This window comes from Triturus cristatus, chromosome 7 (assembly GCF_964204655.1).
Source record: "Triturus cristatus chromosome 7, aTriCri1.1, whole genome shotgun sequence".
Taxonomy (NCBI): Eukaryota; Metazoa; Chordata; class Amphibia; order Caudata; family Salamandridae; genus Triturus; species Triturus cristatus.
The window spans coordinates 135,104,351-135,127,747 of record NC_140590.1 but is presented as its reverse complement, the minus strand read 5'-3'; the positions used below and the strand labels follow the sequence as shown (position 1 = coordinate 135,127,747).

General features: G+C 42.1%; 1 protein-coding gene across 1 annotated transcript in view; it reads left to right on the top strand.

Annotated features, from left to right (window-relative positions):
- The window catches only part of AMPD1 (adenosine monophosphate deaminase 1), a 567,491-nt gene that overhangs the window by 275,342 nt on the left and 268,752 nt on the right, over window positions 1-23,397 (top strand). Inside the window, exon 6 of the mRNA XM_085615836.1 lies at window positions 2,404-2,533. Coding sequence (XP_085471962.1) covers window positions 2,404-2,533 — 130 coding nt within the window. The remainder of the gene's footprint in view (window positions 1-2,403; window positions 2,534-23,397) is intronic.

Here is a 23,397-nt window from a genome sequence, read left to right as displayed (position 1 = left end):
CCCACTCACCTAGTGGCATTCCAAGCACGCTCACCCTCTACCTTAAAGGTAACACACAACAGCTTAGCACAAACCACAAACACCAAGGTAGGATATAACACATCCCCCTCCTTAATAAACAAAAGCAAATAAACCAAACAACCAAGACACAAAACAACTAACGAACAGACAACACAAAAAACATAACTAAAGAATAAACTTCTAAGACAAACCTCCATAACATAAACCCAAATAAAACTACACAATGTATTCCTTGAGCTAACTAGGCAAAACTCTTTTTCTCTTGCTACCACCAGTACCATCCCGATTAGAGTTGACATTTTCCTGAGAAGGTTCCATGACCGACTGATACACCACAGACCCTTCCCCCTCCGTAACGGAAGAAGTATCTGCAGTACCCTTACTTGCAGACTCTCCCCCATGCCATTCTGAACCACCTCACAATCATGCGAACCTTCCGTAGCTAATTGAGACTGTAAACAACTATTTTCAAAATGATCTTCAATCCACTCAAAATCTCTCCTCTGATCATGTACTTGACTTCTTCCATCCTGAATCTGATTACCAACAATAGTTATGTCTTTCAGATTCCACACTCTCCCATCTTCCAGTCTAACAGAATTCCTTAAGACTTCTACTACCAGTTTGGGTGCTTCAAATTTGCTTTCCCCCTTAATAACCTTGAACGGTTTCCTGACACGCACCCAATCCCCCACACTAATATTTACTTCCCTGGCACCATGGATCCTGTCATAGTAATCTTTTGCCCTTGAATGTACCAACTCCAACTTTTCTTTCACATCGGTAGGAGACCAATGTTGCACTTCGCCTTGTACCAGCCAACCAGGATTGAACTTACCCCTAGGTGTTCTACCCCTCATCATGACAAAGGGGGACAACCCTGTCTGAACTTGAGAAGTGACCCTATATGACCACACCGCTTTTTGTACCTGAATCATCCAATCCAAGTTTTTGTTCATTGCTGCTTGTATAACACCCTTGATCACCCTGTTAAACCGTTCCACCGTACCATTCCCACTTGGATTGTATAATGCAGTGGTTTTGTGTTTTACCCCACATCTCTCAAAATATTCCTTAGCCATGTTGGATAGAAATTGTACCCCATTATCAGTAAGAAGGCAAACAGGTAAGCCCTCCACTACAAAAAATGTTATCCAAAAATTTTAGTCCCCAGTCCAACCGCAACTGCCCCAGAACCCGAATTCCACTCACCTAGTGGCATTCCAAGCACGCTCACCCTCTACCCTAAATGTAACACACAACAGCTTAGCACAAACCACAAACCACAAACACTAAGGTAGGACATAACACTCAGTGATCCACTTCTGTTTGGACACGTAGGTCCTCCATTCCTCCAGTGAAAGATGGGTCTCTTGCAAAATCAATAGATCTGAGTCAGCCTGTTTTAGGTATTGCAAAATCCTTCTCCTTCTACGAGCGACTCGGAGCCCATTAACATTCCACAATAAAATGTTTAAAGGGGTATAATCTCTAGAATTTGGCATGTTGATCTTTCATGGGTTCGCCACTGGATTGACTCATACCCCTTATACCTCTGAGCCCTAAAACCTTAAGTCTTATAAATGAGGACTATCTATTTTTTCCCCTTGCTGCACCCCACCCAGTGAAATTCTAACATAACTAATAAATCAAGTGACACCAACCCACCCTGGTGAACCCTCCCCCCAAAAAAGGGTATAGTAGTTTGCTACCCTTTTGAGATCTCCACTCCCTCCATCGTAAGACCATTTGATGTTTACGCTTCTGCAGAGCCTTTATTTGCTCACAAAAATTACCAGCCTCTTTTGGATCCCGAAAGCTATCCATCTTATTGTCCCACATGACTTTTAGCAGGGCTGAAAATCTCAGATGGGCTGTAGTGCCCAGACAACAAAATTCGGGTATGAAATCCTCATGTGCATAATAGCCCATTTGTTGGCTGTTCTTTAAAGTAGCATATTTAAGTTTCTCAGTTACTGTCAGGTTTGAGAGAAAGTTAATGATACTGCAAATACCTTCCAAGAATAAATTGAAAACTCGACTCTTAAGGCTTGTTCAATAGCTGGGGTGGGTAAATGAAAGTTTTTTTTAAGGCATTTTCCCTATGCTCAGACTGGTTCTCTCATAAACAACTGTATAACGTTGCCATTTAAATGTATATACAATGTATGGATAGAAACAAAACACAACAATATATAGAGGTAGCATGTGTGTTCTTTCCAAATGAAGATATTTCACTATGTGGCACTGTCACTTTTTTTTTAATTATTTTAAAAATAAAATGTTTCAGAACTGCATTTTTATTATAAACATAAGAGAATTTGCAGTACCAGACCATATAATTCACAAGACGTATTATGTTTGACATTTGTTTCCATCTAGCAAAACCTATTGCCATCGGCGTTTAAAATTCCTGTCTTCCAAGTACCAGGTTCACGAGATGCTGAATGAAATGAGTGAATTAAAGGAACTGAAATTGAATCCACACCGAGATTTTTACAACTGTAGGAAGGTAAGAATTTTTTATTCTTATGAAGAGGATAGCAACTTCGTTTGTTGCCCTCTATCCTGATCCTGATTTGACTGTAAAACCGCGAGGTATTACCACCAGTGGATAGAAGGGAGTAGCCAGAAAATTAACATACCCCCCACTTTGAACCAAACCTCTGATTGCACCAAGGAAATAAAGCCCAAACCTCTCTAGAAGAACTCCCTGGTCTCTTCCATCTAAGCATCTATCTATTCGTGCATTAACCCTACTATTCACACACTGATATCCACAATTTCACCTTCCATTCTGTCATCTGTATATTCTTTCATCCACCATTCAGACTTTCAACATTCCACCCATCAATTGGCCAGCCATCCATCCATCCATCCATCTACCCATCCGCCAGTCCATCCGTCCATCTATCCATCCATCCATCCTTTGACTTACCCTTCCATCAATACACTCTTTCATCCATCAGTTGATCTTTTGCCCATCCTTCCATTATCAATCATCTCAGACTCCATTTATTATGTCATATATCATTCCTCTCTGATTCCATTTACTCGTCCATCCTTTCACTAACTCATCCATCCATCCTCTCAGATTTCCATTTACTCTACCATCCTTCCACTCACCTATCCATAAATTCTTTCAGATTTCCATTTACTCTGCTATTCTTTCACCCACTGATCAATCCATACTCTCAGATTTTCATTTAACCTGCCTTGCTTTCAACCACCCACCCACCATCCATCCATTCATCCATCCATCCATACTCAGATTTCCATTTACTCTGCCGTTCTTTCACACACACCTACCCATCCATCCATCCTACCAACCATCCGTCAATTCCCTCAGATTTCCATTTACTTTGCCATCCTTTCATCCACCCATCCATCCATCATTTTCTCAGATTTCCATTTACTCTGCCATCCTTTTATTCACCCATCTACCCATTCTCTCACCCACTCATCCACCAATTCCCTGACCCACTCATTCACCCATCTCTTTACTCATTCAGTGATCAATCTTTTCACCCATCCATCCTTCCACCCATCAATCCATCCTTTCACCCACCCACCCATTCATCTTTTCACCCACCCATCCTTCTACCCACACAACCTTCTGCTGACCCATCCATTCTTGTACCCAATCATTATTTCACCCCATATCCATCATTTCAGCCATTCATCCTTTCACCCACTCATTCATACATTCTTTCACACATTCATCAATCCATCCTTTCATCTAACCATTCCTTCTCCCACTCATCCATTCTCCCTTTCACCCAGTCATAAAATTCACCCATTCGTCCGTCCTTCTTTGCCTTTTCGATCAGCCCACCTTTCGATTCTTCCTTGTAGAGCTAATTATGAGCTATTATCTGCCGAGTTGCAGATTAAAAGGGCACATAAAGAACCCCCCCATGTCTGGTAGGGCTAGGGGTTCAAAACGCCCAGTACTATGTGATTCAGTTGTATTCGGCTATGCTGCTGCATTCCTATTCCGAGCTGGGCAGGCTGGGACGGGGGATACTACCACCGTTCTGAGCTGCGGTTTTTCTATGCATACATTTTGCCAGGTTTTATTTGCCGAAATTTGCGAGGAGATCTACTACTGTGCCTATGCAATAGTTTTTAAAAAATTGTAGCAAGTGAAAAAAAATATCCACTTTATGTCTATGTGGTGAGTTTGTAAGTTTGTTTAAATGATGTTGATATATAGAAAAAAACATACTGATTCTTATGATAATGTTTATAATGATTAAGATTAGAATTACTGTGTATCCTCAAACTCACATTGTACTTTTCGGCCATGAAAACCAGTGCTGCTTTACGAGTCGGTAACACATAACACAATACACACAAATAGGGAAATCGGCTATCAGGCGAAATTTTTATGGCAGATCCGCCGGATAGAGTTTTTATGGTCCACTACAGTATGATACTAGAGTTTGCAAGACATTCTTTCTTTTCCTTTAACCTTCCACTCCGACATTGACAACACCCTTAGAGATATCCTTCAATGGGCAGACCCTACCACAACATTTGACGTATCCCTATTTGTAAGGATTTTACAATCTGCTACAAACTAAGAGCACCAATATCAGGTAACTGCTAAATGACCACGTTTTACAGGTTGTTCATGATGTAGTGAAATAAACAATTTATTGTGTGACAATTTTCACATGAACTTACCAGTCGCCTGAAGCCAAATACTACCTTTATGCATACATTTAAATGTAATGTGCATACCATTCTCAGTAAAATGTAGAACTTACGATTGGATGTCGTTGCTCTCGTTCACTTAGAAGAAATGTACCCTTCTTTAGAATTTCATCCTGTGGCACACAGTTACTGTTTTTTTGCACGCGATAACCGGCGATTCGTGATATAAAACAGTACAAACGGCAGTGTGGTCGCAAAAAGGCTTGGCTTTGCTTTGCACAGAAACAACCCCCTTCATTGTTAATGCAAATTTGCCGTGATGAGTTGGAAATAGTGCAAACTCCTGGCCACCTCTACCCACATTTATGTGAAATCCTTTTTTAAGTTTAAAAGAAAGTTTATTGGATATAAGTATAGATACAACAGTAATACAATTCCGTATATAGTAATGATAAAAAATGGAAAATATGCTGTATACAATAAGGAAAAAAGAAATAGGAATGAAAGAAAGCAAAGAGGGGGGAAGGAAAACAAAAAGATATAAATATCCAATTGTAATACAAGTGAAAAATATTGATCAAAAATATAACATGTATATCATATGCATCTCACTACTACAAACGTAATTATACATTTGAGAATAAGCACAGAATATATTAATAGTCAATTAACCTGAATTTAGGGAGGCTTAGAAACTTCTTCTATGGCTGGAATATGCAATGGTAATGATTGAGCAGACACATCTAGAAAATTAGTAATAGGAAGCCATAATAAGTCACATTTAATGGCTAATGTAATCGGGTGAACATAAGCCCTATCCAGTCTGTGGTTATAACAAACACCATACCACCACGCCTGAAAAGAAACATTTAAAGCATTTTTCCACGATTTAGTGATCTGCTGAAAAGCAACAGCTATAAGCAAATCAATGATGAGGGTATTAACGGAGGTGGAAAAGGACCAAATTTCCGCAACACTACCTAGAAAAATATGAGAAAAAGAAAAAGGGATATGTGTGTGAAATATTTTGTTAATTTGCTGCCAAACTCTAGTCCAAAAATGATGAATAGTTGGACAAGTAAATAACATATGTTTAAGATCTGCAACAGGGGCTGGACATGACCAACAGGTAGAAGGAGAAAGAGGATTAATCTGATGCAATTTGGCAGGGGTAATTAAAAGTCTGTTATAAATGAAAAATAGTGTTTGTGTAGTATTTGCCGCCCTAGAAGATTTCCTTAATTTAGTCCAAATTTTATCCCATACTGAAGTGGAAAAGGAAGTGTTTAAATCTGATTCCCAACTGGATTCAACTGCAGATTTATCTCGAGTCTGACCAATGTGTCTCAATTTGTTATAAATTTGAGAAGCTGAAGTACTCAATTTTAAAAACGAAATAGGAACTGGAGAAGGGCTGATCTGCGTGGAAGAAGTCTTGAGTTTATCATAAGAACTTTGAGCAGCTAGGGTCAATAATATATATTTAGAAAAATATGAAGAGGGAAGGGAATGACGAGTTTGCAATATAGAAAAGGGTATGCAGGTATCACCAAGAAAAAGCTGATAAGTCCATTTAAGACCAAGATTGAACCAATCCTTCCAAAAAAGAGTCCGATTTTTAATCTTAATAAGAATGTTATACCAAATCGGAGATTGCAAGAAACGGTTTCGGTCAGTTAAACCATTGAGCATAAGAGGATGAAAAATGTTATGAATATGTTTAAGGATGGGAAGAGAACAATTTTGGGGGGTATGAGATATGAGCAAAAATTCATCAAATGAGAGAGGAGAAATGAAGGAAGATTCAATGTCTACCCACAAAGGCAAAGACAACAAATCAGTCGCATTCTGAGATAATAAAGAAGAAGAATTCTTAAGAAAGAAGGAAGTATGGTATGATGCAAAATCAGGGAAGTTAACTCCACCTAAGTGTTTAGGTTGTTTAAGTTTGGAAAAAGACATCCTAGGTTTTTTGTTCTGCCACAGAAATCGTGATAAAATAGTATATAATTTTTTGTACCAGGATTTAGGAATGTTAACAGGAAGATTAGATAAGAAAAATAAAATTATAGGGACCAACATCATTTTTACAGCATCTAGGCGACCCCACCAAGATAAAAACAAGGGGTGCCAAAGCGTTGTGGATTTGGTTAAAGTGGACAGGAGATTCTTAAGATTGAGTGATACAGTATCTTTAATAGAGGGGGTGAACCATAGACCTAAATATTTAATCTTAGTAGGACTCCAGTGAAAAGAGGAAGATACAAAATCAGCATGGAAACAATATTTATTTAATGGAAGAATTTCACATTTATCTACATTAAGTTTGTATCCTGAAACTGAAGAAAAAGTAGAGACTTCTGAAAGAAAAGCCGGTAAAGAGGTCTGAGGATTAGATATAAATAAAAGAATATCATCAGCATATGCTGAGAGTTTTAAATGTTTATCACCATAGGGAAAGCCAGTAATATTTTTGTTCATCCGAATTTTAGATAGGGAGGGTTCTAAAGACAAAATAAATAAAAGGGGAGAAAGAGGACAGCCTTGCCTGACACCTCTGAGAAGCGGGAAAGAAGAAGAAACAAGACCATTAGCTAAAATAAATGATCTCGGAAAAGAGTAAAGCAGCGAAATATAGGAAAGAAATTTAGGGCCAAAACCAAACTAAGTAAGAGTCGAAAAGATAAACTGCCAATTGACCCTGTCAAAGGCTTTCTCAGCATCTAAAGCCACAGCTGCTAACGAATAATTATAAGAGTGAGATTTACTAAGTACATTAAAAAAGAGACGGGTGTTATCAGAGAGGTGGCGACCTTTAATGAAACCACATTGTTCTTTATCGATTAGGTGAGGTAGAATATTATCCAAACGAAGCGCAAGAATTTTCGCAAACATTTTATAGTCCAAATTGATTAAAGAAATAGGTTTGTAGTTTTTACAAAGTGAATGATCTTTACCTTCTTTAGGAAGAAGACAAATCAGAGCCTCTTGAAAAGAACCTTCAGAACTCCGGGAAGCTATAAAAAAAAAAATAATTTAAGTAATTTAGGAATAAGTAAACTGGAGAAGTGAATGTAAAACTCTATAGTAAAGCCATCAGGACCCGGAGCCTTCCCCTTTTTAAGTGACTGGATAGCATTGAGAATGTCTTTAGTGTGTATGTCAGATTCTAGAGAGGAGAAATCTACATCTAAAGAAGGAGGCGGAGGTATAGAAGCTAAATATTAATCAATGTCCGAGACGAGAGGTGAAGATTCAGGAGTATATAGCGACTTATAAAAATCGGAAAATTCCAAAAGAATGTCTTCGTCTTTATGGAGCACAGTATTAGATGAAGAAATGATAGATTCAATTTTTGTACGTTCTTTTTTGATTCTGAGATAATTAGCAAGAAGATTACCAGACTTGTTTTGAGCACTATAGAATTTAGCGCTAGATTTGAGTAAATATAGATTTGCAGACTCGGTAGAAAATGTATTAAAAGAAATTTTGGCGTTAATGAGTTCCTTTAAAGTAGACTGGTTTTTTGATAGGTAATAAAGATGCTCCCATTTCTTAATATGTAAGTTAAGTGCCTGAGATGAAAGAGAGGCTGCACGTTGCTTTTGGGCAACAAAGGATATGATAAAATCCCTAGAGGCAGCTTTAAAAGAATCCCATACCAAAGGAGGAGATACCTGAGGGGATTCATTTTCCGCAAAAAATAAGGAGGCAAACTTGAGAAAGGCTGGTGTGAAATTAGGGTCTAATAAAAGAGAGTTGTTGAATCTCCAGCGTCTAGTACCTTTAATGGGAGGAAGAAGATCCAAACTTAAGGAAACTGGGGCATGATCAGAAATTAGAATAGATCCTATATCTGAACGAGAAACGTGTTGAAGTAGAGCCCTGGAAATAAAGAGGTAATCTATTCGGGATTGTGATGAGTGAGCAGGTGAATAATAAGTATATTCTTGTAGTGTGGGGTGACAGATTCTCCAAGAGTCTACAAGAGCTCTTTGAGAAATAGTGGAAGTGAATTGAGAATGTATAAAAGAGGGGACAAACCTGGAGCTGGAATTCCTGTCAATAAAGGGGTCTACAACCATATTACAATCCCCACCAAAGATCAAATACTCATCAGTGCCTTGCATTATAAGGGAAAGAATTTGGGGCCAAAATAATTTATCTTGTGTAGTGGGAGCATAAACATTAAAAATAGTGAGAGGAATCTTGTTAATCAGTAAGGAGATCACAACCCATCTACCATCGGTATCATTATCCTGTCTTATGAGCTGGACATCTAAGCGTTTATGACAGAGAATAGCAACACCATTGCGTTTTCCTGAGCCCGGAGATGCAAAAACATGGCCTACCCAATTCCGTCGTAGTTTAGTTATTTCAGTATCCGATACATTAATTTCTTGTAAAAGAGCAATATCTCCCTTTAAATTTGAAATATGTGACAAAACTCGTTGACGTTTGATAGGAGACTCCAAACCTTTAACATTTCAAGATATAATGTTTAACGACATTTAAATCTTATATAAACTTAATCAAAACAATTCATAAAAGAATATGCCATTTATAAAAGCAAAAACAATGCGAAAAATGTAGTAAAATATGAAAAAAGATCATTATGATAAAGAGATAGCAGTGAGAAATATAGAAAAACAAGAGACAGCATAAAAACTGAGGATAAGAAAAGAGATGAGATAAATGAGAAGTATAAAAGAAAAGCTGAAAATAGAGATGAAACAGAGGAATGAGGAGAAAAGGAGGGAAAGAGTGGAGATAACAGGAAATAGAAAGACAAAATAACATTAACAATTGGTAAAACAATACACTAGAAAGACATACCACAAAAGAACAGAAATGACGGGGTAGGTGGGGCTACATGGGGAGGGCCAAATGCCAGACGAGAGGGCGCAGGACGCGAAGCACACAAAGAACATCGCCCAGGCGAAGTGAAGAACACTGAGAAAAACGGAACGCAGAAACCACAACCTGATAAAACAGGAACAAATAAGAAAATAATTAAAGTGAAAAATCATAATAACACCAAAACTTACGAATATGACTAAAACCAAAGAAATTCACATTTGCGGACAAATACATAATAAACATTAAGCTATGGAGACAAGAATATCTACAACATGTTATGGTTTAGAGATGTCCATAGAAACTCCTTTACAAGAGTCCAAAAATTGCTGAAGTACAGCAGGGTCTTCATAGTTGGTTGTTCTGTTGTTATAAGTCATTTTAAAAAGACAGGGATGGAATAAGCCATAGCGAGCGTTCAAGCTGCGAAGAGCTGGTCTCATATCCAAAAACTTCTTCCGACGGTCAGCAGTTATTTTGGCATAATCCTGAGCGAAAAAGAGGTTGGAACCATTCCAAGAAATCTTTCCTCTCTGTTTGGCTGCCTGCAAGACCTTAAGTAAGTCTGTATATTCCAAGAAATACAGAATTACTCCTCTGGGTTTTGTTGAGGAAGATGGAGAACGGGGACTTTGGCCCAAACGATGTGCACGTTGGATATTTAATAGAGGGGATACTGGAAGACCAAGGAGAGTTGGAAGAAAGGACTGAAAATAGGATATTGCGTTAGTACCTTCAAGTCCCTCAGCCAGACCATAAATGCGTAGGTTATTGCGCCTATTACGGTTTTCCAACTGTTCAAGTTGTTGTTTAAGATGATCCACCTCCTTATGAAGAAGAGGAACTTGCACAGCAAAGTCTTGCACAGAGTCAACTCTTTTTTCTAGAGCATCAACTTGTTGCTCAGTGTGAGACCAATTATCTTCCAGGCTCTGCAGACGAGTGTTGGTTTCTTCCATATAGGGTTTGAGGGCGCAAATCTCTTCAAGAAGAAGTTCCATCGACAGAGGCACAGAAGAATTAGTAGGAGAAGGAGGATTCGCTTTACCACGTTTTCTAGGTGCGAGAGGGGCTGAAGACGGTATTTTGGACCCCTGCTTGAGCTTAGCCGAGTCATAGAAGAAGAGGGACCTTGTGTAGCCACACAGTCATTGGGGAGATCGTCAGCATTGTCTTGTAAAATATTAAAAGGATTGAAGTCTGCCAGCGATGCACCACTGGGTTGCGGAGCCTCTTTACGGTTAGAACAAGATGCTGCCATGGTCTAGACTGAAAGAGGATATTGACTAGCAAATTTCAGAGAATAAAATAAAGTTGTAAGAAGTTGCCAGATGTAAGACAGCACACAACGCCACTATGTGAGGAAAAAATGCTGGCAGCAAGCCCAAAACTTCCAAATTCCGAGAGTACTGACCCCCAAAGTGCGATGAAAACAGGGCATAGCCAGATGATGACAAGCATATCTTGTCAAATTAAATGAATGACAAACTTTACATTGCTCCAGTGAAAAAATAGCAAGCCAGGGAATGCAAAAATGAAGAAGCTCATAGGCAGCATAGTAAAAAACAGATTAAGTACTTAAATCCACAAAAATGTACATCTTCTGAGGAAAGAAAAAAAGGCAGCATGCAAATGAAACACCTCAAAATGAAAAAACAAAATGGCGGCCGCGAGAGCGCTACCGCCGTTATTAAGCCAAAAACGCTGTCTTAAAGCTCACCATATGGAAATTTTCAAAACTAATGGGGCGCTCCACTCAGCTCCTACCCTGAAAGTCTCGGGGTGATTCGTCAAGCGGGGGCTGAGAAAAAAGGGGGGTCCCAAAACGCGTTTTCCCCATGCATTTTCCCATAGGACCTATAGTCGAAGGTACAGCCCGAACGGCTGAACAGAATTACTTGAAATTTGGCAAAGAGGTAGTCCTCAGGTCAGGCATGTGCCTTTTGCATATATGGTGTAAATCCGTTCAGTAGTTCCTGAGAAAATCACATGTAAAATCACATATATATCTGGGCGGAGCCTAACCACACATCTCATCGTGAGATCTGATTGGCTGTCAGCACTTCATCCAGTAAGTATTGTCAGCCATCTTGGGACCAATATACATGATAGCACCTCATTAAAAAGCCTTGCAGTTAATAGAAGGTTTTAAGACTTTAGTTACATTATAAATCATTTGTTGATGGTACCATACTCATTTTAGGAATTGTGGTGTGCTCTAAGGTGATTTTACCATGTGAAAAAGCCTTCTGCTGTGATATCATAAATCATGTTTGAGAGAAAACTATTTTCTTATGCTTTTCCCACAGAGGTTTGGAAGGTGATCTATAAGCTAAACTGAGTTCATATTTTCTGTAAATTCACATTATCTTTCTCAGTCATGGGAGAATGAAGTCTGACATTCTCAGTAAAACATGTACATCCAACAAGGGCAGAGACTGTCAGTTGATTCCTTTGTGTTCTACTGCAGCTTCCCAGAGTGTTCTAAAGAACAACTAGAGCGCTAACAGTCCTACTTATGACAAAAGTATGGCACACCTGAAGCCATCTTGGTTGGAATAAAGTGGTAACTCTTAAAACATTTAATTTAAAAAGGAACAAAATGAGGGGGTTCATTTTGCCATAGAAAGTATGATTAGTGCTGCAGAAAGAAAAATTAGGGCACATTTTGAGTGACTTCTCAAATCCTCTTCTATTTCATTAAAAAATTCTGACATGCAGACTGAAACATGCACTTTGAATACCAGCAGCAGACTTCCCTGGTGAGCAGTAGCTTTACTACAGTGATCTAATGAGCAACTGGAGTGCTAACATTCAGAATTTATGGCAAATATGTGACATATCTGAATACCTTCTTGATGGAATCAAAGTAAAAAACTGAAAGCATTTCCTACTGAGGAGACTGCAGTAAATGAGGAAATTAGGAAACTTCATAACAAATAAATCTCCCAAGATGGCCACCAGAGACAAAAGAGCCCATATGCAGAACAAATATCACCCAGATGTAGCCCACATGTAGCCCAATGACAGAAGTGTGCAAAACACTTATTTTTTGTTTATTTGCAGTTGTATATAGTGCAGACTTGTCAGGTATTGGAGTGCTTTACATGAGCATTGGTTACATCACACAAGATCAAATTCATTTTGGTTGTAGACATGGGGAGATTAAGTGATTTGACCAGAATCACAGAATGTTGAGCTGAAGCAGAAACTCCAACCTGGTTCCCCAGTTGCAAAGTCTGCAGCTCTGGAAGTAACACCACATCCTCTCCCCTAGGTGCAACATTTAATCAAGTGGTCAACTGGATAAAAAAACATAAAGATTACAAATAATTTAAAAATTCTTTGTCGCTATTTGAAAACTCAGAAAATGTGTCCCCATTTTAGTTTTTTAGAGCACTAACCATAATTTTGATGCAAATAAGACCCTCTCATATATGTAATTTCTAAAGGAAATACTCTAGGTATTACAGTTTTGATTACATCAAGATGACATCAGTCGTTCCACACTTGTGTAATAAATATAGAATGTTAGCAATCTAGTTGTTCATTGGGATACTGTTGAGAGGCAGAGGCCAGGGGCACGGACTCTGAAAATTGAAGGCAGGTAGGAGAGTGCAGAGGCAACAATTTGACCACACTGGGCAGGCAGGAAGGGCAGTGGCAGCACAACAGACTATGGAGGGCAGTGGAAAGGGGGGCAGGGGCAACAAACCAACAATACAGGACTGGCAAGAAAGGCTGTGGCAATATAATAGACCATTGTGGGCAGAAGGAAGAGTCAGTGGTAGTACAACCATACATGCCAACAGACCCGTTTCAGCCAGGAAACGTCCAATGTTTTTAAGCTCAAATGGGCTTTACTTGATCTGTCTCCTGTCTACAATCTCCTCTTTTGAATGCAACTCAAAGGGGAAAATCAATACCCCAGTTTTTTTTCAAAATCTCCCTCTTACCAAGTTCAAAATGTTTGCAAGTATGGTACATTGGATCATGGTAGGCAGGAGGAATTGGGGTAGGGACATGGACTCGGATAACAGAGGACAGGAGGGACATGGAGAGGTGCACCAAACTGACCCTACAGGGCAGGCATCAGGGAGTGCAGCACAACAATCCATGGAAAGCAATAGGGAGGGGACAGGACCATGCACATGGACAACAGAGAACAGAGGGGAAAGAGGCAATGGTAGCTAGCTGACCATAATGAACAGACAGGAGAGAAAGCTGCAACATAACTGACCATAAAGGGCAGGAGGGACGGATCAGGGGCATTACAATGGAACAGGCAAGCCAGGAGGGAGGGAATAGGGGTCTGCACATGGAAACAGAGGGCTGGGGGCAAGGGGGCAGGGCAGGAGCAGCAAGATGACCATGGAGGTCAGGCAGGATGGGCACTAGAACCAAGACACACCATGGAGAGCAACAATGAGACTATGATGTCATACACACAGACCATGGAGGGAAGGTGGGAGGGGGTCAGGGGCAGCTAGCTGACCACACATGGAAGGTGGGAGGGGCAATGGCAGCACAGAAGACCATGCATGGCAAGCAGGAGGGTTAGTGGCAGCACAATGGCTATGATGGGCAAGAAGGAGGGTGCAGGGGCATGCACAAAGGACCATGGAGGATAGAAGGGAGGGTCAGGACCTTGGCACAGGCAAGAGAGTTCAGGGGAAGGGGCCTCACAACAGACCACACCGGGCAGGCAGGAGGAGCAGTTGCAGCACAACAGACCAGGGAGGGCAGAAGGGTGTGGCAGTAAAATTGACCATGGAGGACAGGAGGAAGGGCATGGCATGTGGACAGGCAGGGTGGAGGTGGCAGGGACAGGTTACAGTCATCTGACAATGCTAGGCAGGTGGGAGGGAAGTGGCAGCTCAACAGAACACTCAGAGTAGATAGGAGTGGCAGGTCCATGGAACATGGTGGGCAAAAAGGATGGAGCAGGGGCATGCACAAAGACATCGGAGGGCAGGGGGAAGGAGAATAGGGGCAGCAAGCTAAGCACAGAGGCTAAGCAGGAGATCAATGATGGGCCATAGAATTGGGCAATGGAGGGCAGGAGGAGTGGACTGGTACATCATGCTAAATGGAGGGCAGTGGCAGCACATCAGACCATGCATGGCAGGAGGGAGGAGGCTAGTCCATGGATTCAGACAACAGAGGATAGGGAGGAGGTGGATGGGGCAGCAAGCTAACTGTTCAGAGAAGGTGGGTATTAGGAACTTTATTGTTTTTAAAATGTGTGTCTGTGCGAACTACTTAAAATATGAACAAGTATGCAGCATAATCTCACTTTTATTCAGGAAGAAGAGGACGTTTGTGACTGTGACTCCGGGCTCACTTGGCAGAAACACCCCCTGACCCTCCACCCTTCATCGCAAAGTGTAATGTCCGTGAAAAGGGTAGGTGGACGCAGTGTTATATAGAACATAGTCCTGAGAGCACGATTGAAAATGAAAACTAGATATAGCATATGGTATAAACTATGCACCAAAAAGTGTGATATAAGATGAACCGGGGCATGAAATATAATATGCAATACATTGTGCGCAATGACAGATTCATTGGGGAGCGCGAGATAGCACAGGCACTAGCTCGTGCTATGCGATATGCGCCTTGGAGTGTAATATGCACAGGACAGGGTTGTGTAACCTAACTAGTCTCTAAAGTTGTAATATAAAATATGTGCTGGGGAGTGTAACGTTGCATATGCACTGTGACAAAGATATGGATCCCAGATTGTAATATGTATGGCATAGCGCTGTGCGTTATAACATAGGCATCGAGGAAGGCACGTTAGATGGGGCCATATAACCCGTGCAAAGGCAAGTGTGGCACAACATATTCACGGGGTGGTGTTACAGTGCACAAGGGCTAGAGAGTGTCATAGCATACGCACTAGCTGGTGGAATACAACACAGAGGTGTGAGGCACTCGGCGGGCACTGGTGGGTGTAACACAGCATTGGGCTTAGCCAGGAGCATGCTGTGACTCTCAAGTGAGGTTCGTCTCCTTTCCAGAGAGTAAAATAAAAAGTATTACACATGTGTTTTATTAACCGTGAGGGGGGTTTCTTGCATAGTTTGCTCGAATTTTTGTTGAATCCCCTTTGAATGGCTTGGTGTGCGTGTATATTAAATGTGCCCGTCAATAGCTACCCATGTTTGTATAAATAAACGACAAGGGTGTCTACTTGGAGAGTACCCACCGGCGGGGGCGCCGGGATTAGGCACGGTAGGGCGTCAGACACGTCAGAGCTTCACTAGCGGTGTAAATACATTCCATGTGGATTCATTCTATGCATAGTTGCCTTTTAATGATTATCACGCAAATCGTCATGGTGATAGGTACATACGGTTTGTCCAGCATGTCCTAAGTGTTTCTATAAATATATATTTTTTTTAAATAATAAAAAACAAAGGCCGGCCCCGGGGGATGGGGTCCCCGGGGCCTTAAGTGGCCTGAGGAGGGGGGCAACGCAGCCCCCTCCTAAAGAATAAAAGATAAAAAAAAGGCCATGACCAGGGGGTTGGGGTCCCCGGGGCCGATTAAGGCCGTGGGAGGGCCAATTTTTTTTTTTTAAACAAAAAAATTAGGGTGCAGGCCCTGGGGGATGGGGTCCCCAGGGCCAGTAAATTAGAAAAAGAAGGGGGGCCACACAGCCCTCCTTCTTAAAAAAATAAAATAAATAAAAGACCGGCATCACGACGGAGGCCACGCCCCCTCCTAGCAGCACTCTGCAAACGCACCCCCTGGCCAGTTGTAAGTTGGGGAATTAATTCCCCTTCAATACTGAGGGTCCCTGAGGGCCAACTAGCCCAACAGGTATCTCCAGTATGCGCCAGGGAGCTGCGTTGCAGACAGGTGTTCTGAGGCCACGCCCCTTGTTACACCTCTATGCAACGCAGCTCTGTGGCGCTTACTGGAGGTACCTAGCGGGCTAGTTTGACCCTAGGGACCCTTAGGATTCAAGAGGACTTAATCTCTCAACTTAGAACGGCCACAGGGCACGTTTACACAGTGGTGAAGGGAGGGGACGGGGCCTGAGGTGACATGTGCAAACACGCCCTGTGGCACGTTTTAAGTTGGGCAAATAATTCCCTTTCAATCCTGAGGGACTCTGGGGGCCAACTAGCCCACCAGGGGCTTCCAGTAAGCGCCACTGCTCTGCGTTGCAGAGAGGTGGTGCAGGCCGTGCCCCTTTTTACACCTCTCTGCAATGGCGCTTACTGGACGTACCTGGTGGGCTATTTTGCCCCTAGGTATCCTCAGGATTCAAGGGGACTTAATCTCCCAACTTAAAAAACGGCCACAGGGCGTGTTTACACAGTGGGGAAGGGAGGGGACGGGGCCTGAGTTGACGTGTGCAAACACACCCTATGGCGCGTTTTAAGTTGGGGAAATAATTCCCCTTCAATCCTGAGGGCCCCTGGGGGCTAACTAGCCCACCAGGTGCTTCCAGTAAGCGCCACTGAGCTGTGTTGCAGAGAGGTGGTCCAGGCCGTGCCTCTTTTTACACCTCTCTGCAATGCAGCTCTGTGGCGCTTACTGGAGGTACCTAGTGGGCTAGTTGGACCCTAGGGACACTCAGGATTCAAATGAACGTAATCTCCCAACTAAAAATGGCCACAGGGCGTGTTTACACAGTGGTGAAGGGAGGGGACGGGGCCTGAGTTAACGTGTGCAAACAAGTCCTGTGGCGCGTTTTAAGTTGGGGAAATAATTCCCCTTCAATCCTGAGGGACCCTGGGGGCCAACTAGCCCACCAGGTGCTTCCAGTAAGCGCAACTGCGCTGCGTTACAGAGAGGTGGTCCAGGCCGTGCCCCTTTTTACATCTCTCTGCAACGCAGCTCTGTGGCGCTTACTGGAGGTACCTAGTGGTCTAGTTGGACCCTAGGGACCCTCAGGATTCAAGGGGACTTAATCTCCCAACTTAAAACGGCTACAGGGCGTGTTTACACAGTGGGGAAGTGAGGGGACGGAGCCTGAGGTGACGTGTGCAAACACGCCCTGTGGCACGTTTTAAGAGGTAGTTTTAATCACCTGCCCTATTATATACTAGGGGCTTACAGAGGAGGTCATGCTAATCACAGGGGGACCCCAACGCATAGTGTTCCCTATTGTATGTAGGTGTTTTCACTGTATTCTGAGTGTCTTTTAACATAGCACTGGCTCTAGGACTGGTTAGTCAGACTCAGTTACCACCAGTATCCGTCTGAAAAAGTTGAGGGTACAGGATGATTTTGCAACAAGGCTTCTTTCTGTTCTTCTGTTTGATCTTCCTGCACTTTTCTTCGTCTTTGAGGACTTCTGTTGCTTCTTTCTGCATTTCTTTTTTTTCTTTCTGTGCGTTTTTTCTTCTTTCTTCAGATGTCCTATCTCTGTAGCCATAGTTAGAAATTAGCATTTAAAAAACCTTTGAAATTCACTTAAAAAACCATAGGTTTCAGGCACGTTATAGTTAGGAATGAGCATTTAAAAAAACCTTAGAAATTCACTGAAAAAAACATAGGTTTCAGGGGCGTTATAGTTAGCTGGACTTTTCACTCGTACAAAACCATTGAAATTCCCCCGTTATAGTTAGTTCAGCTAACTATAACTCGCGCGCCCGCAATGCACTGCTGATGACGTCACATATTACATCACTCATGACATGGTCAGTGACATCACTCATGACATCACTGATGACATCTCAAATTACATCACTGATGACATCACTGATGACATCATCCAGTGAATGTGTGTTTTTCTGAAAATTACATATGTTTTATATATGTATATCTCAAGGTCTATGGAAGAATAAATGGGTATATAAGTGTCTAAATGGAGGATTTGTTTTTGAAAAATTGATTGTATAACTGACTGATTAAGTGTATCTTAGTGAATACATGGCTTAGTGAGTAATGTTTAAATATGTTAATATCTGTATCAGTCTCTCACTTTGTGTATAAGTGGCTGCATGGGTTGGTGAGTAGCTACATGAGTGTCTATATAGGTTATTAGTTGGTTTTTTGAGTATCAGTATGAGTGTCTGAGTGTCTGTATGGTTCGGTAGGGGGTATTACGTAGTGCATAAGTGCATGAATGAGTGACTCACTGTTTGTATGTGTTGAAGACAGCATGTGTGCAGGACTGTATGGGTGGATGAGTGTGTGCATGGGTGTGTTAGTGAGTGAATGACTGTCTCAATAGTGTCTTTATGAGTAACTACATATGTTTTAAACTAGTATATGTGACTATTGGTGTATATAAGTGAGTATATGTGAGAGTGAGAGATTGAAAGAGTTCCTGTATGAATAAGTATGTGTTTCTATAAGTGATTGTTTAAAAGACTAAGTATGTGTAAGTTTCTGTAGAAGTAAGTGTGGTGGTGTGTGTATAACTGTATATGCAAGTAAATGGATGTTTTATTCTTTATTAGCATGAGTGACTATGTGTGTGAGTAACTCTATGGATGAGTGGCGTTGTGTAACAGGATGTATAGGTGTATGAGTACATATGATGAGTGAGTACATGTATGAGTGACTGTATAGGACTGTTGGTGAATGAGTGGATGTGTATGTGGATCTTAGAGTTACTGAATAGGTTGTTGTAACTGATATTGGTATGTCCATTGTTTTGAACATTTTAGTTTCTATTTTTGAATGTGTGTATCAAAGGTTATATTAGGGGGAGAGGAGGTCTGCCACTCTATCACAAAGATGATGGCATCAGTGATGTCATTTGAGATGTCATCAGTGATGTCATGAGTGATGTCACTGACTATGTCATGAGTGATGTAATATGTGACGTCATCAGCAGTGCATTGCGGGTGCGCGAGTTATAGTTAGCTGAACTAACTATAACGGGGGAATTTCAATGGTTTTGTACGAGTGAAAAGTCCAGCTAACTATAACGCCCCTGAAACCTATGTTTTTTCAGTGAATTTCTAAGGTTATTTAAATGCTAATTCCTAATTATAATGTGCCTGAAACCTATGGTTTTTTCAGTGAATATATATATATATATAGATACTCTGAGAAAAATGAACCACGCGTACTCAGGAGGGAGTGAATAAGGGATTTAATCAGGGTGCTCTAGCCCCTCCCTGGGGAGTAAATGCCTTATTCACTCCCTCCTGAGTGTGCGTGACTCGTTTTCTTCCAAGCATATTTGCTTCTTACTCCAGCCGGGCGTAGCGCCTGCCAACACACATATATCATCAGGGCACATATGTGTGGGTTAGATATATAATTCTGTACTTCTTTCCTTTCAATATTTTGCCCTTCATATTTCCATTTTAAAGGAATATAGGTCCCTTACTGTGAAATACTATAATGCATACCACATAGAAGTACAATGAGGTCTATGTCAGGTGTCCAAATGGAAATTCATTTGCATTTATTAAAAGATAGCACACCAATAAGGTGGGAAAACAAACAGAAAAGAAGTTTAAAAAACTACTAGGCTCTGACATTATGCATGTGACTACAATGAAGGCAAAATAGTAAAGTCACATATATTTCTAAGTACCAATGCTCATATGCCTAATTATGTAACAACAGTAGAAGTCATGGTATTATGGTCGACAACGTTTAGATCCCTTATTGGATGTAGGGATCATCATCAGGACGTAGACGACTATGCCTGAGACAAAAATGCATGCTAGAAAACAGAGGGGAAAAGAAGAAAGAAAAGGGGTAGAGCAAGGGAAGAGTTGGGAAACAGGGAAAAGGGGAAAAAAGTTAGGCCAATATGTAATTTTGGAACTGTCCCGAGGGTCCAAACAATCAGGTCATGCAAAAACATGGCAGAGTGTCAATTATGCGTACAACACAAGAGGTTTCAAACAGCTATCTATAGCAGACATTATAGTGACAACGGAACGACTAGCTTGTGACGAATAGTTATCCAGCTAGTGATGAGACGAATAGTGTGGAAATATTTTCCAGAGGGAAGTAGTTACTAAAAAGGCAGAACGACTGACCAAAAAAGCCATCAGTGATAGTTTTTTAAAAATGTTATTATTTTATTTTTCCCATTTCAATAATACAAACCAAATTAAACATAAAAATGAAGACATATCAAAAATGAAATCAGTTCCTGTACAAAATGGCAATATTATCAATAGAGGATCCTAATCATCATACAGTAAAATAATACAAGCAATGCGAAATCATAATCATCATGTGCGTTCCCTCTATTCATAGTGCGAATGACACTCCACTGTGGTGACAGGTCTCCACAAACAAACATATCTTACAAGACTTGTTTGTACATTGCGTGCTATTACCGGGGTACAGTTAGGTCATACTACAAATATCATTTTTTCTTTTGCTTTGGTCAACTTATGCATACCAGCATCAGGCACTGCAGTGATGCCTATTGTGTTTGCGGGTCTTCTTCCGTTAATGGGGGTGTTCCTGGTTGTTCCGGGGTTCTAGTCTCAATGTATGTGGCATATAGGGAACAAAATTTCTTTGGGCGATTTCTGGGGGGAAGGAGTTCGCTATAGGTCTCCGTTTGTGTGTTGCAATACAACATATCCTGTGACCATTGTTTTAGCATTTGGCAACTAGTAGTGCCATGTCTACCAAACCCCGAATGGGTATCGGTATCTTTTTTGAATAGCCCAGAAGCTCTAGCAGTGGGTCTGGAGTAAGGTCTACCTGCATTATCACCTGGAGTTCTGCAAAGATCTGTACCCAGTAGTTTGCTATCTGTGGGCAGAGCCATGCTAAGTGCAGGAAATCAGCTTGTGGAGCACTGCAGCAGTCACAGTCAGGCGCCTCTCGAAGCCCGTATTTGTGAAGGCGTATTGGGGTGTAGTAAATGCAGTTCCGAATTTTGAATTGAATGAGCCCATGGCGCCCATTGAGCGAGATACGTTTGGTCGCCTCGCAGCAGTATTTCCACATGGCGTCATCTATGTCTAATTCCAAGTCAGCTTGCAAATCCAGTCGGGCCTTGCTGTGGTGATCTCTACATAGCTCTTGTGTCTGGGAGTATCTTTGCAACTATGCACTCAGGGGATGTTGGCTTAATTAAAGTCGACAAGGAGTGCACTTCTGGTGGTTCCAGCAGTTCGTCACCTAGCATCTGTCTGAGGGCACTCTGAGCTCTAAAATAGTGGTACACGGTTAAGGGTGTGGATTTCGGCTCCCTCTCCAGATGGTCTGACCCCTCCCTGCCTCTCCCATCGCTGAAAAAGTTGCCTATCGTATTCAGTCCTAAAATGTGCAGTGCTGGTATTACCTCCGGGGAAGCGAGAGTTGGCAACCATTCACACCAGGCTATGGGCGTATTAGGAGAGTATAGTATAGGTGCCGCTTGCCGATTGAAAAGGTTATGCCATGCATGAACCGTGGCATTGATCGAGTCCAGAATGGTGGTATTTCTGCTGGGCGGGTGGTGTAGAATGGTAGCTAAGTGTGCTGGAGCCTGTGTGATAGGTTCCATGTGTAGCTGTGGAAGGGGGGTTGGCTGATGCAGCCAGTAATAGGCATGTGAGGCTTGCGCAGCCCAATACTATAGTTCAAGATCCGGAGCCCCCAATCCACCCATCGAATAAGGTAGGACCATAAGTGTCCAGCCAGCGCGGGTTTGTTTGCCGGCCGAGGCCAATTTAATTAATAATGAACGGAGGTGTTTGAAAAATTGGGCAGGTAGAACCATAGGTATGTTAATAAAGAGGAAGAGAAAGCTGGGCAAGACCACCATTTTCATTATCGATATTCTACCTAATAAGGAGAGGGAGAGGCTGATCCAGCGCACAATGTCATCTTCTAATCTGGTAACCGCACGGCCGTAGTTCTCGCGGTAAACTAGATCAGGGTCCGTGTGTATTTGTATCCCCAAGTATAGCAACGGTTCCTCAGACCATTGTAGCGGGAATTCTGATTCCTCGGGGGTGGTCGCCGGAGTTAGGGGAAATATCACTGATTTCGCCCAGTTTATAGTTAGGCCCGATAGTGCGCCAAAGCATATAATTTCACGCAGTACAGGGGGCACATTTGTGGCCGGGTCTCTAATGTACAGGAGAGTATCATCTGCGTATGCAGACACAATGAGATTGTAATCTGGGGATCGTATCCCGCTATGGCTATGGTACTCTCGCAGTGCGCATGTTAGCGGTTCCGCTACTAGGGCATAGAGTAATGGTGACAGGGGGCAGCCCTGTCTGGTGCCCCTGGATATTTATTGCGGGCAGTGACTGCATCCCTCACCTTCACTCTAGCCATGGGATTTGCATAAAGTGTGCTGATTAAGCTTAGGTAAACACTGCCCAACCCCATGCGTTCCAGAGTCAGCATCATGAACTTCCACTCTACCGAGTCTAATGCTTTTTCGGCTTCTAGAAAGATCGCCGCTGCTTATGTGGCAGGGGCTGCATGCAGTATGGCACCAAATATAGTGCGGAGATTATGTGTAATAGTGCACCCTGGAATAAAACCTGTTTGCTCTATCCCCACTAAGGTAGGCATTAATGGGGCAAGTCTGTTTGCTAGGACCTTGGCAAAAATCTTTGTATCAACATTTAAGAGGGAGAGCGGGCGATAGGAGGAGCAGCTGTTTGGGAGCTTGCCAGGTTTCAGTATTACCACCAGGAGAGCCCCTCTTATTGTTGGGGGCATGGTTTCCTCCTCAACCATTTCCTCAAATAGGGTCAGTAAGTGGGGCGTCAGTAGATCTTGGAACACCCTATAGAATCCCACCATGAGTCCCTCGGGTCCCGGAGGGCTACCTATACACATTGTAGAGAGAGCAGCTTTATTTTCCCACGTCTCAAGCAGCCACGGCCGGTATAGGGCGTGTTAGCGGGGCGGTGACGTGGGGTGGGGCAGGGTGGGGGGTTGTAAAATGCTGCATACGGCCGA